General features: G+C 38.2%; 2 protein-coding genes across 2 annotated transcripts in view; both read left to right on the top strand.

The window, feature by feature from the left end:
* Positions 1 to 14,827, top strand: part of FAM71D (family with sequence similarity 71, member D) — a 48,514-nt gene extending 33,687 nt beyond the window's left edge. Inside the window, exon 8 of the mRNA XM_009320999.1 lies at positions 14,569 to 14,827. Within this exon, the coding sequence (XP_009319274.1) occupies positions 14,569 to 14,827 (259 nt within the window). The remainder of the gene's footprint in view (positions 1 to 14,568) is intronic.
* Positions 14,571 to 14,904, top strand: part of MPP5 (membrane protein, palmitoylated 5 (MAGUK p55 subfamily member 5)) — a 37,813-nt gene continuing 37,479 nt past the window's right edge. Inside the window, exon 1 of the mRNA XM_009320975.1 lies at positions 14,571 to 14,650. The gene's annotated coding sequence lies outside the window, so the exon portion shown is untranslated. The remainder of the gene's footprint in view (positions 14,651 to 14,904) is intronic.

The raw sequence follows: 14,904 nt of genomic DNA, 5'->3' as shown, positions 1-14,904 counted from the left end.
AACTTACTGAGGGTGCACTCGATCCCCTCGTCCAGATCATTGATAAAGATATTGAACAAGACCGGCCCCGAAACGGAGCCCTGGAGGACACCGCTCGTGACCGGCCGCCAACTGGATTGAACTCCGTTCACCACAACTCTCTGGGCCCGGCCGTCCAGCCAGTTTTTGACCCAGCGCAGAGTACACCTGTCTAAGCCGTGAGCCGCCAGCTTCTCGAGGAGAATGCTGTGGGAGACGGTGTCAAAGGCCTTACTGAAGTCCAGGTAGACCACATCCACAGCCTTTCCCTCATCCACTAGGCGGGTCACCTGGTCATAGAAGGAGATCAGGTTGGTCAAGCAGGACCTGCCTTTCATGAACCCAATGTCATATTTAGTCTCATTTGGGATTCTGTGTTGGTGGCTCAGTTTTGATCAGTGGACAATGTGAAAAGCTGGGTGGGGTTCTCTGTTATAAATGCATGTGCATGATGCTGAACTTGCGATTTGTATTATGTGCTTGTTTGGAAAAGCAAAGGAGTCTTAGAATCTAAAAACCTCAGTTAAAGGTGGGTGGGAGGGGATGGTCTGCAGAAGTGAACAGTTAGGCCTGCTTGTTATGTACAAGCTTTTTTTGAAGCCTTGAGTGTGATTTCCATGGCTGATCAGTGGTGGTTCTTAATTTATAAACCTTACATGAAATAAAGTGTTGTATGTGTTTAATCCTAATAAAAAGTACTAGGGTGATAACTGCACGGTACAAATTTCAAGAATTTTACTTAATAGGTTGTATAAAATCTGAAATCTGAAAATACCACTTCTGTAGTAGTAAAGTATTAAATATTTGCATATATGTTTTTTTTAAATTTAACAACTTGAGTTGGAAACTTGAATTTATATATACTTAATCCCTTAAGCCAGTTTCTGACTTCTGTTGGTGAGAACTGCATACAGTTTTTCCTTCTGTCAATATTTTTAAAGTCTTTTCTATACAAATATTTAATGAATGCAGCTGCATACCTAAGTGGCTGGGTAGTAAATGTAGGCTAGTTTGTGTTCCCTCTTAAGTGCACACTCTTGTCAAATCTTAGATATTTAATGCTGTTCTTTTGGTATTACGTGTGTTAGTGCTTCTTATAACTTCTGTAGTTGGGACTTCATGTGATAAATAAAATTCCGTGCAAAACCTCAGTTCTTGATTTCTTAAAGCTAATTTGAAACTGGATATTCAGCCTTTAAGGTACATAACATGCCTAATCAGTGCCTGTTAAACTTAATTACTGATTGTTTAACAGTTCACATTGTACTTCTGACACTTTTTGGTGAGAGTGGTTTTTTTATTCGTGGATGGATTTGTGACAAGTGGCACATCTGATTCTTGCTACTTTAGAAGAAATTTAGATTGCAACTATAGCTCTGGGAAATCTTGCCACATTTGGCGATGTCAGTTTTTTACCTTTCCCTGCTCAGCCTCTCTGCTCTAGTTCATCATTTGCAGAATTAGCAGAAGTGCTTGTTCCTCAGTCGTTTCAGATCATAGTGTAATATGTGACCCAAACTAAGATATTAGTCTTAGGACTAAAGTGGCTGAGGTGTCAGCATGTGTTCCCTTCTGCCAACTCTGCTTTTGGGATCAGTGACTTCTGATGGGAGCAGAGTCTACAGCTGAGGATAGTAACTTAATCCGCTACAACAAGATTTGCTAGAGCTTGTCTATCAACATCTTTAAGTTTGATGTCCCTTCAGCTCAGCCTCTTACGCAGCCTTATTTTCTTCTTTATTTGAAAAAAAATAATAATACAAGGAGAAATAATTTGCCTTATTTTATGATCTCTTTGCAACAAATTCTATGTCTAACTTCTGACTTGTACTTTGTGAAACCCACAAACAATCAAGCATGTTATTGCTGACCATTACACCATTGCAGGTATCAAGGATTCATATATCATTACCTTAGTATATTCTTACAGGTATATTTCTGAAAATTTTTATTTAGCAGGTAAAATTTGCACTGGCTTTCGTTTCCAGACTTGCAGTGTAGAACCATCCAGAAATGCACTGCATCAATTCAGTATACACAACCACAGGGTGTGCAGAACCAAAAGCAAAGTAGAGACATTGGTAAAAAATGGTAAGACCTATTACTCAAAGTCAGACTGAAATATTGTGCGTGGGAGCTATTTGAATGGATGCTTGAAGTTTAGAGGAATGAGAAAGCATTAGAAGTATGTTTATGGGTTTAGCTTGTTAAAACTTAAAGTTCTCTAATAAATACCCCTTGTTTGTATTCAGAATTCCAGAACTGGTCTTGAAAGAATATAGGTGCATACTTAGAATGATTTGAGTTAGTGGAGCGCAAAGATATTCATAAATCTTATTGACCTCAAATAATAGATTCTGATTTCAATACTTAATTTGTTAGGTGATTTTTTTTTCTGGAACTTAGCATATTTTTAATCTGTGAAAGTTGACTATATATCTGGAAATAGTTATAGCTCTCTTCATAAATGTAGAATTCATCAAGAACAAAAAAGTTATGAGTGCTGATTCTGTTGGATGTTCTTCTCTAGATAAATCTGAGTAAATAGTTTTCTAATATAAAATGTCATCTGGCTTCAGGTTGAAAATACATCCCAGATAGGTAAGTATCTTCCAACCGATTGGTCAATTGGAAAAGGGCACGTGAAGCTTTTGTTTCAAGTTCCAAAACTCCTGGAAGTGGTGGATGAAGTCTGACAGTCTGTGGGATACCTAAACCTTCCTAGTTTTGCTCTGTTATTTCTGCTTTGCAAAAATAAATTTTGTTATTGCAGGCATTGTAGTCTTGGTAGTGCTGGAACAAAATTATCTGCCTGCATTGCTGAGATGATTTGCAATCTCTGGGGACTAGAGAACTACAGCTCCTCTCAAATACTTTCTTTAAATTGAGTGGAATAAAACAGTTTTATTTAAGAGTGTCTCTGGTAAACAGATATGTCAGAAGGATAAAATGGTTGCTTTGATTTCAAAAGTTGTAAATTTCTGCAGCTTTAAAGCAAATATTGTAGACTTGACTTGGAAAATTGAATGCATTATTGTAAGTATTGGGGTACCTGGGTGATTATTCTGTTGTTTCCACTGACAATTGTTAATGGCTGCTGCACTGATTATTTTCAAATGGATTTAAGGTATAACCTGACCTAAATTGCATTGTAATAATTCAATTTGAAGCGAAAAAACAGAAATAATGGACAATAGATAATCTACATCCCAAAATTTGTTTGTTTCCTTAGTAGCTGATGGTAAAAAGTAATGATAAAATTTAGAAACGCTGTCAAGACTCACAGAAAATCAGATATACCTGCTTTGATTTGCCTCACTAACACAGTTGGTTGATTTGGCACTAGAGATGAAACCCAGTGACCAGACTTGCCACTTGATTGCTCTGAGTAATTGGCATGCGAACAGTGTTGCAGCTCTTGTTCAGGAGGTCAGTATTTTCTGACATTATTTGAAAAAGTGACTGTTTTATATGCTCAGGTTCTGAACAGAATGGTAAAGTCACTGTAGTGTTCTTGGCTTGTTTAGGAAGTCTCTGGGTTTTTTGGTTCTGTTTTTTTTTTTCTTCTCCCCTGCTGAAAAAATCTCAACATTAAATGCTTCCTTAGGGCAAGAACCTATGTTCTCACTCTGCAAAATTCAAAAGCATAATCTTGGAACCTCGGTTTTTTTCCTAGCATCACACAGAGTGCGTGTAACGAGTGCTCAGAGGGGTGGTAGAAAAGAAAGTAATATGCAGAGCTGCTAATAAAAAACCTCTGTCTGTGAGGCATTAGTACAATTGTCAGAGGAGCTGCTTTCCAGTAAGGTACCAGTGCTGTTCGCAGTGAAACCTGTGCGGCTTTTTAGAGAACTAATACTGCATCATATCTCTGCTACCCTCTTTTGATGTCTAGGCTTAGATGAACTCTAAAGCACAAGGACTTGCTTTTGTACATCTGACAAATAGAAAATACAGGACTGCAACATCTGCTGTTACTTTTTGAACTTTCTTACTATAACAAAATTGAAATATTTCCAAAACTGATTTTACTGGCCTAGAATGTGACATTTCAATTCTCAGTTAAAATTCTGTATGAATAGCATTTCCAGTCTACTCGACTTTGCCTGAAAGACTGCATTAAATGGCTTCATAATTAGACTATATGGTACCTGTAGGAACAACAGTTTCATTTTCTAGTGAGTAAAAGAATTGAAGGTCGGTGCCCAGACAGTAGTCTACCACCTGGCCAGGACCCTGCAGAGCCATACTGCAGGATGTGCTGGAGTGTCAGGGAGGGAGCAATCCGTTGTCCGAGAGCCCTGTTCTCTTTACTTGCGATTAAAATGCAGGTGTCTGGACTAATAAGCTGTCAAGAACATGGAGAGCCTGGTTAGCATAGCACAGACAGAAATTAAATTCAGCATGGTTTATTAATTTCAGGCCGCTGCCAGTTGTGCTGCACCCAGGACCTTCACAGTGTCACTTGATTTTTTTTTTTTTTTTTTGTCTCTGCCTTATCCTCTAAACTTATATCTGCAGGCTTTGCCATTATGCAAAGTTTCCCAGTCTCTTACTGCTCACGGGGAATGTTGACTGAAATATTTTTATTGCAGATCTAAAATGTGTTTTGTTTCAGCAAGCCATTATACTGAGTGGTACTTTGAAAATTGTGCTAGAAAAACTGTTTTTAATTGACCAGTGGTCACGTCAGGCCTCTTGATTACACTCGCTCACCCAGTCCTGTGGTGAGAAAAAATTACTGGTTGAAAAAAAATTGTTGAGACGGTCTGAGGTCCTGACACCCCTCCCCTTGAGCTGGGGAATGGAGGGAGCCAGCAGCACTGCCCTAACAATACTATTTAGCTGCTATAGCTGTGTGATGGGTTGACTAGAATTATATCCTTGTATTTGGATGTCTTTTTCAGTTTACGCAGCTATTTGGATCCTTTTGTGCACAGTCCTTAATAAAATCTTAGAGTAATGACTTTTCTAAGTTGTTTATTTTTGTAAGCAAACCAGTTTTTTGCTCTAACTTTTGTTGAATAGCCTGTTGTTCTTTTAATTAAAAATGCATGATTTAACTTCTGTAGGCTGTTCCTCATCTGTACATCCTTTTGTGTGTTTTCTTACTTTGTTTCATGTGTAAACCTTGGTGTGTCTCTATAATTTATGCTGCTGATCTTAGACCCTTCTGGTTCTTTTAAGAAAATGAGCAAAACCTATTCTGGGTGAAAGTGTGCATTGTTTTCTTCGCATAAAAGAAAGCTGAAGCTCCCTAACTTCTATAAATTATGTTGATTGATTTATCTTAATAGAGACTAGTCTAGTTTCATTTTTAGAAGAAAGGATCAAGTATTTTCCTCATAATGTGACCTAATATATTTGAAAAAATGCCACTAATGACAGATAATTTAAAACAGTCTGCAACAGTTCAAGTAGACATCAAGAAAATACTGCTTAAATCGTAGCCTTATTTGCATTGGGTGACATTATTGGATTGCATTTTAATCGATTCTATAATTCTCATTTTTGCCAGAGCCCAAAAGCTCCCGTTTGTAAGTGGGACCCAAAAATCCTAATCCTAGTCCTAAATCCACATTTGTAAATTTCTTCTGAAATTGAGAAATCAGATAGCATTCACTGCCATCCTGATTTTTATCTGACATGCAGGGTAAGCATGTCTTTTAATTTCTTTCTGTTACCTTTGGGTACTTCTCTGTTCCTGAATCATTTGTTGCTGATCATGCAGCACCGTTCTGGAGTGGTTTTGGATTTTATTTGTTCTTTCACTTAAATGCACGAGTACGTGGAATTTTCTTGTACACATTTTGCCTGATTTCTTAGGTATGAATGGTCTGTTCTATACCCAATAAGAGTTGGTAACAATTTAGCTTTTAAAAATCTGTAACTCCTCAAAAATTGCAGTTGTTTTGGTGATGGAGAGACCACTGTTTAGTGTGCAGATGATTTCACATTGGAGCTTTTTGCTGCTGAGAGTGGGAGGTATCTTTCTCTTGGGTTTGTTTTCTGCCATTTTATTCCACTAAGCTGCTCCTGGAGAGCTCTAGTGATGCCAAAGCCAGTGTAAAATAAGTGAGGAAAGGGGGTTGGAGTAAGGTGAAGGTTGTCTCCATCTTGCAGAATCACATCCTAAACTCAAGTGGGAAAACTGCTAGGAAGAAGTAGAGGCTGTAACTCGAGATTGTTCTGAAACATGGATATATGTGCACGTTGGGGCACGGGTGGTATGTATTGTTGCATCCTGAAGTTTTTCAGCTGTGCTGCCTCAGAGCATTGTGAGAATTTGCTGCTGTGAAATCTTGAAAAAGTATGTTTAGGAAACCTAGTTTTCCATTTCAGCTGCTCAAGTCTTCTCAAATTGCTAGGCAAGAGAAGGACCAAGTGTTTTCAAGCTTTGCAGTGGCGAAGCATGGACATATAGTGACTAGAGTTCTTGCTGCCTGTCGGACACTAGAGATGTGTACGATTAGGGTCCAGATGAAGTTTCTCAACTGAAACCCCTTCTGTAAACCTGACTGTTTCTTCCGGTGACTGCAGTGAAGACCTAAGTGTGTTGTGCTGTTGTTACGGTTTTGGTGCTTCACAGTGATATTCGGAGTTTTTTTCTGCAAAATTTGCTGCTTTTTCCTGTTGCTTACAAGGTAGATGCACCAGACAAGACTGTTATAATTTCTACATACATAACCTTTTCAGTTTAATTTTCATCACATTTCTTATACCTGAATCAGAGGAAATACTCTTTCTTTCCATCCACCTGTCTTAGAGGGGAAACACAGTTTGTCTTCCAGTGGACTACAGCTTTCACTCTTTACTGTTACTGTTTGGCTGACCACTTTGATCTGAAAAACTTTGTGTAAAGACAGTGGCAGCTTCCCGAGCAGCATATTGAAATGCTGATATTGGCACTGAGCCCCACATCCAGTTAGTGCTCTTGCTGTCTGTTCTTAGCCTTGCCCTTTGACACTGGATTCTGCTTTTTATACAGGCAGGGAATTTAGAGTACTTAAATTTTGCTGCTATTTTGATTATTGCTTGAATGAAAAATTACTCTGGTTTCTCCAGTTATGAGCTTCTCTCTATATCATTTACTCGTAGACTCTCCCCTTTTCCCTCCCCTGCATTTTCATTCCCTTCTCTGGCTTTTCTCAGGGAAAAACAAGATCCATCCTCCCTAGCATTTGTACTGTACACAACTTCTGGCAGTGGTCTGTGGAGCAGCAATTGAAGTCTTGACACCTGGTTTTGCAGCAGGGCAAGGCTGCCAGTTCTGGGGCAAAAGTGCTGAGAATATTTCAAGCTGTCCTGACTGCATTGTTGATGGTGAATGCCAGTGTTTCTGGCACATCTTAGTAATCAGTTTTTCTTGGGATAACTTCATAATTGTAACACTGTTTTCTGGAATGCTTCAGTATCGGAGTGTTACACTGCAGTCTTGTAGGTAAGGCTGGTGTTAGATTACTGATTTGTCTCCACCTCTAGAGGAGAACACCTGTCTGTGTGGTTCCTGCATGAGGGCAGCATTTGCGATCATCATTTTGCTGAAGGATTTACAAAGTAATACTTCCACTCAAAAGTTCATATTTTTAGTTATGTAAATGTGAATTTAAGAAGTACCTAATGCCCAGAGTGTTATGGTTCTTTTTATTCAAAGGATTAGCGTAGTAAGACCTGTTAAAGGCTAATTTACTGAAGGCTTTATTCTTTAACCCAAAGTAGAACTGCCAAATATGCAGCTTACATTCTTAGATAAGCTTAATTATGGGAAATTTGGCTCTAGGGTTTTGAATTTAATAGCAGTTTATCTTCAGTTGGATGGCATCAGTGTGTTATTATGAAGCTTAAACTTCTAGTAAGTTTGTTCCAAAGCAGTCAATACTAGGGTTCTGTTGGAATAAAACTAAACAATGATTAGTGAAGATGCTGCTACCTAAAGCAGCTATAAATGGCAGTGTTTAAAGTTTGTCATCAGGATTATTTTGGGACACAGAGTTCTTACTTTCTGATTCAGAAGTACCTGATGACTGAGTTCTAAATATTGGGACAATAAAGTGTTGTGGTGTTTTCTTTAAAGAGATTTATCAGCTAGGTTGTTGTAATGCATATAAACATGCTTGCATCACTGGTATGTAGAACTTGTACAAACTTAATCTTTAGGTATTTGTTTAAGGGGTTGGGTGTGTGATTGATTCTTCTAAGTATTGCTCAATAACTTTTTTGAATGTATTCTTAATGTTCAGTGCCCTTTTGTATAATACCTGTACAATTTACTTTACTGAGTGGTAAAATGCAAAGATATCCTGCATTCATCAGTTGAAGGTGTTCTTCCTATCTTCCCATTTCCCATTACGAAACATCTGAATTGCTGAGATCTGACATCAGCACCAGGAGGAAGACTTTGTTGTAGGGATGCTTTGTTATCTTGCATCCATTAAATTTTGATTTAACTTAATTTTTATGCACAAGTTGTATCAGGCAGAAGTGATGTCCAAGTATCTTATCTCTTTTCAACTTTTCTGTTGAGAAACTTGTTTCAGGTTTCATAACAGTAAAAAATATGCATGAAAGGTAAAGTGGGACAAATTAGTGAATTTTGAACTTGTACAGAAAACTAGGAAGACTGACTTGGCTGTTCCTGGATTGTTTTTTCCATTTTCTATTGCTGTTACAATTTTCTTTATTGTAGTGGGTAGTAGTAGGTAATACGAGTTTATGGAACTAGTTTTAGTTGTCAGACACTTCAGAAAGTTCTAATGATGGGGCAAAATTTATGTTGGGTTTTTTTTTTTGAAAGAGTAATTGTGTACTCGTTAATACAAGCAAGTGTAAACTATAGGTTAACATACCTTTCACTGTTTATCCATTTCACTGGCACAGAATATTCAAGATGGTTGAGAATTTTTTTGTGTAAGAAGCAAAAATTCAGTATTCAGCTTTCAACTCTCAAATTAGGGGGGGGAAGAAGGCTTTAAAGGTGCTACCAAGAAGGAAAAGGTTGCTTTTAAACAAAGTTTTTAACACTACTGTTTTGAAGAGTCATCTTCAGCTTGATTAGTGTAAGAATTGAGAGGAAATACGTCCTCAAGTTCAAATGCTGTGTTGGAAGTTCATTGCACTAGAAGACTCACTCCGTGATCTTAGGTAAAGAGAGGTTTCTGCTGAATTCCACCTTCCTAGGTGTGGAATCTTTGTTCCTTAGTATGATTTGATAGTTCTGTGGAGGGATTTGCATCACTTGGCTTACCAGTGTTTTTCCCTGACTTGTATAGTGATGTTTAGTATCTTAGTTCAACAGCTCAAGTGATGACGTGGTTTTCTGGACAGAATTATTGTATCACTACATAAGAAATAAGTTACTACTACATAAGAAATAAGTTTGCCTCTCTTCAGACAGAAGAGTGTCTTCCATTCCTGTGAGTTTATCACAGTTTTCTAATGTTTTCTTAATAAAAAGAACATCTGCTTTAACAAGATTTCAGAAACTGAATATACTTTCTTTGATTTAGCAAAAGAGTTGAACTGTGAAAGAGCTCTGCAGCCTCAGTGCTTATGTTCTTGAATTCAATTTCCAGAAGTGAGTATGTTCCTGCCAGGGTTTTATCTTAATTTGTGTAACTGATTGCTAACGTTAGGCCCAAGAGTCCACTTACATTTAATAGGAGAGAAAGAGAGTCTTTTTATAAGGTACAGAAGGTCTCTAATGTTATGTCTTTATAGCCTTTGTGAAGCTTTCACATGCATTTTTATTATGAAGTCTAGTAAGATAGGTTATTTACAAAACATTTGATTTTCACATCCCGTAGTTAAATTTTGGTAATACTTACATAAAGTATTTTTCTACAGGTTTTCCTCATGACCTTTGTTTTAAGTTACTAGATGGTATAATTTTTCAGCAGTCTTGCCTTATAGTATGACCAAGGAATCAGCATGAGTTCTTCCTTCATGGTTGGCATTGTTCCCATAAGTTTAACAGATCTTTGTGATAAATATTGGGAAGGTTTGAAATAAGGGTTATTTGTAATTTTCATCCATTTCTAAATGGTTACCTATATGTGAATTCCATTGTATAGGTATGCCTGAGGTGGTAGTATTTTTATTTCCATTAGTGTTCAACCAGTAGGTGTACCATTTTATGCCTTCTGCTGCAAGCACTCGGAAAATTAAGATTTATCTCTGTTATTGCTGTCCACTGTAAAAAAAAAAAAGCTTTAGTTTCCAAGTTGTGGATTCTCATCTAGTGTGTTTATACTATTTACACAAAGATAATAGGTTGAGAATGCTACTTAACTATCTTCAAGTAATGAAAGTGCAGAGATGTTCAGACTTTTCAGTAGGACCTCCTTTAATAATGCCCTCAAGACATGGGTGTTCAATTTACCATTTTTGTTTGGGAGGAAATATGCTCGAAGATAAATGCAGGTTTTGCAGTCCTCTTCACCCACAGTGTCTGAGGTTATGCCTTTTTTAAGAGAAACCAATGGGTTCTTTAACTGTCCTGTTTATATCATCAGGAAGAGATGCAAGTGGTTGTAGGTGTGTGGTTGCTTTTTTGTGGTGGGGGTTTTTTGTGGGTTTTGCTTGGGATTTTTAGGATGAAAAACTCTTTCAAAATCAGTAGCTGTTGCTGAGGGTTTTTTTGCAGGGGGAAGTGGATGAATTCACAGAATATGGTTCCATGAGATGAGGTTCCATTGGAGTTGGCTCTCTGCTGCCATCAGGGGGAGTTTCTGCTTGTCTCAGTCCTCACCTCTACCTCCTTGGTCTCAACCACTGGCTCCTGCCCCTTGTGCCAGTCCTGTCACCTTTCAAATTATATTGTAAGCTGTTTTAGCATGCTACTTTGACCAAAACCCAACAAACAAAAATATTTTGTGACATTCTACAGTCTTGTTGAATTAAGGTGGCTCAGAGAGATTTGACAAGCTTCAAAGCTATCAGAGAAGGCACTGGCTGTACAATCTAGAAGTGGAGAGGGTAAGGGAGCAGTCAGAAGAGTTATGAGACTGCAGTCTTCGGGAGCAGCAAACTAGCCCAGCTTAACAGTCCAAGGAATCATACTGACAGTCTCTTTTCTGGTTCTTGTCATAAATTCATGAACTATGGGATCTCTGTTTGGAAGGATCCAAAAGTAGGGCACACTTGACAGCCTAGTCAGCTTTGTTCTGTGCTAGCAGTTGGGGAGTTAGCTGTGCACAAACATATGGATTATGTGATTTCCCTGAAGAAATTACTGAAATGTTCTGCAAATATTAAGTAACGTGACTGACACAGTATAAAGAAACTACAACATTTTGCAAATTCTGAACAGTTGTTTCGGTCTGCAAAATTTTGAGTTCTGACTTTGGTACTTGTCGTCTTCTCAGGAGTGAGAAACATTCCAGCAGATTTCATGTACATGAATTCACTTGAGCATAATCCTTCTCTGCAAACTGTGACCAAATATTTCTTTGGGGATATATTCACTATAGCTATTTGTTGCATTTATCCTGGTTGAGGATGGTTTCTTTCTTCTATAGTAGCAAGGGCTTCTGTCTTCTTTGTCTAACAGGGTGTCTCAGCATAGTAATAATACTGAAATGGCATCGTAGGAAAAACTGACATACACTGCATGGCTGGTATGCCTTGCTTACAGTGTCCTACAGAAAAAGCAAGTACAGATGATGTTAACTAGAAAGAGAAAACCTTAGGGAATTATGCCCATGAAGTGAAAATCGTTCAGAAGGAAACTTCTAAAATTCATGCAGCAGTTTTTTAGGGGTTTGCTCAGCGGAACACTCACCACAATCTCAGATGAGTTTAGGAATGAAAAACTTGTGACATCAAAGACCTGAGTATCTAAAATAGTTTGTGGGTTTGTTTCCCCCTCCCAAAAAAAACCGTAGAGAAGAGCTCAAATGAAATGTGGTTGTTCTGAGTTTGTGGTGCATAAGTGACTGTGAGCTCTGTGAAGTGCAGAGATCATAGATAGTACAATTTTGTGTTTTATGTTCTGTATTTCAGAATTTTGGTCTTCAGAAGTCTCAACTCATTTTTGTGGTCAGAAAAAAAAATCAGAAGATCCTTATCCCCCACACTTCCCCCCCCCCCCCCCCATCCCTATGAGTAATACAGCGATGGAGCTAATCAGGTCAAATCATTAAAGACAATAATTAAAAAAAAAAAATCACTTTGCTGTCACCCATTCAGATAATATTGCAAAAAAAGTTGAAAAGAGATGCCAAGGAGGAAGGCCACACAAAAGAGGCTAGCACACATATCTTCATTACATAATGTTGTGAGACTTTGCTTTTTGAACTTGCAAAAGCCTATAGCTCAATTATATAAAGCTGAAAGATAGTCTTGGTCCCCTCTTTGAAGACTGTTGAATTAGATGGCTAACATTTCAGCGTTTTTGGATGAAAGCCTGTGAGGAATGTCTGTCTTCCCCTTTTCTTTAGATGATGTTTCTAAATGTGTTTATTGGAGTCACCAGGTATTGGAATATTGTAAGTAAGGAAGAAATTTCTCTTTCACCAGAATATTGTAAATATGGCTTAAGAGCAACTTACTATGGAGGACTAAACTAATGCCATTTTGTATGAATTTAAATGGCAGATGAGATGTAAATTATGGAACATTGTATCTTCAATTTAATTTGGGATTAGTTAGTATAGTTTTGGTTCAATCACCTCTCTGAAGTGAAAGTGTCATTTACATATTAGTACTTATGAACATTTACTATTAATACTATGTTTTATATAGTGAAGCAGTGGCAAGCATTGACATTAAAAATAACATGCTAAAAAATCTGAGGATTAAAATGAGACCGGGGTGCAAGAGCCCAAGCCAAAAAGGATACAATTTGAAGGGCGTGGGGGAATCTTATTAGAGAACTAAAATAGCAGCAGTATTTTTAATTTCACAGAGAATATGACCACTGTTTAAAACAAGGACAGGCATGTTTACTTTTTAGACAATGAAATCTGAAGTCTTAACTGTCTGTGAATAGGTGATAAGAAATGACTGTCTTGTTATCGTGCTTCTGGCTGTCCTGTGAGATCTGTTAACATCCCCTGGAATTCTAGGAATTTCTTCACTCTTCATTTGTTATGCTTGAAGGTTTCTAAACGTTTGGAATAACTGCTAAATTAAGATAATTCTTTTTTTCTTTCACTGTTTATCATCTTTTCATTGCAGCCCATAGACATCCGTGTTATCCACTCATATCTATGTGTAGAAATAAATGTTTCTTGTTGAGCAGGGATTGTTGGTGCTAAAGACTTGATTAGAGCTGGGTATTCAAATGTATGCATAGTTGTAGCCTATTAATCTAAGCCATAGAGGGATGCTAGGGTAGTGAATCTATGTGCTGGCTTAGGTTAATGTGGGTGTCAGACCATTTAATGAGCTATAGCGTTGGTTGTTTCTGTGGGCTGCTTTTTGAAACTGAGCGTATTTCTTTTTTTCAGGTTTTCATTAATTGGTGTAGAGACTGCCCTCTGCTGTGCTCTTCCCCTAAAGTAGAATTTAGGTCTTGTCAGCACTAGGAGTTGCTCATAAGTGTTCAAAAGGCATTAAACCATGTCAGATCTTTATTGATGTTACAGATGGCAAAATGTAAACAAAAGTTAAGTACTACATTACTGAATTTAAAAATAAGCTGAAATGACCTTGACAAAAGTCTTAAGTTTTTGTATCTAGACGTGATTTCTAGCAATAAGCTTCTTGAAGTCTACTCTGATTTGTTTCTGTTGTCATTCCCTCTCCCCAGTACTTCTGTAGGCACCCCAGCTGAAACTCTGTTCCCCCTCATGTCTATTTTTCATTTGGTCTAAAAAGCAAAAATTAAACAATGCTGATGCGTAAGTGGTAGTGTATATTTAAAACAAAGGGGATTGTGGCATATAAGATGTTCATCCTTAGTGTTTTCAACAATTGTTTTTAATAGCAGTCAACTTTGGAAGTATTTTAATTACTTGTGTAACCGAGAAAAAAGCATTTATACTACAGTGGAAAGTCAGATTTGTAAAGAAAGCTTCTTGTGCAGTGGTTCTGCTTGACCTGTGCTATCACTTTTAACTGATTAAAGGGTCTTATTATTGAGATACTAATCAAGGAAGGCTGCTGCTAATAGAGCACGCAATGTGTTTTTCACAGAAAGCTTGGTAAGAATTTAAATAAGATTGAAGTGTTCCTCCCTTTTCATATGGCTGCTGTGTTACTTTTATAAAAATCAGCTTGTTCCATTTCTTAAAGGCTTAGATCATGCTTGTTCTAAGGGCATTAAGTTCTTTAGACCTAACAGAGGAAAAAATATCGTATTAAAAGTAAGCTACTGTGGTGTATCCTACATCTCTCTCCAACTGATTTCACTCACCTGAGTCATTGAGGCCGTGTGTTTGCTAATGTTTGCTGTAAATAGAACAGTTGTAGTGCTGTACTTCGGAGGTTTTATTGGCCTCGCTGTTGCTGCGTATCGAGAGGTTTTAGCCATCTGCTGACCGGGCTTGATAGGACTGACAAAGTGTTTTTTCGCCTCTGCATTTGGGTAATCGTCTCTGTTTCTAACAGGGCTGGAAGACGGGCTGCCACGGTCTCAAAATCCGGGGAGAGGCAGCAGAGCGAGCCGAGGGGCGGCGTGGCGTGGCGTGGCGTGGCTGGGGTGTCCCGAGCGCGGCGGGAGCTGACAAAGCTGTCGCCATGGGAACCAGGAGCGCTCCCGTCCGGCGGGGGAATGCTGAGTCCTGCAAATGGGGGGCTGCAGCTCCTGTCCCAGGGAAGGAGACCCGGGGCGGGGGGTAAACATCACCTCCCTGGGCCAGATGAGTGACCCGCTGCTATTTTGGACGTTTGGCAATGAAGAAGAGTACTTTGATTAGTGATTACAATTACAAATCTTGCATTTCT

The sequence above is a fragment of the Pygoscelis adeliae genome, unplaced genomic scaffold (assembly GCF_000699105.1).
Source record: "Pygoscelis adeliae isolate BGI_AS28 unplaced genomic scaffold, ASM69910v1 Scaffold3, whole genome shotgun sequence".
NCBI classification, from domain to species: Eukaryota; Metazoa; Chordata; class Aves; order Sphenisciformes; family Spheniscidae; genus Pygoscelis; species Pygoscelis adeliae.
Note: the sequence above shows the minus strand (reverse complement) of the source record. Positions and strands in the feature narration are given on the sequence as shown.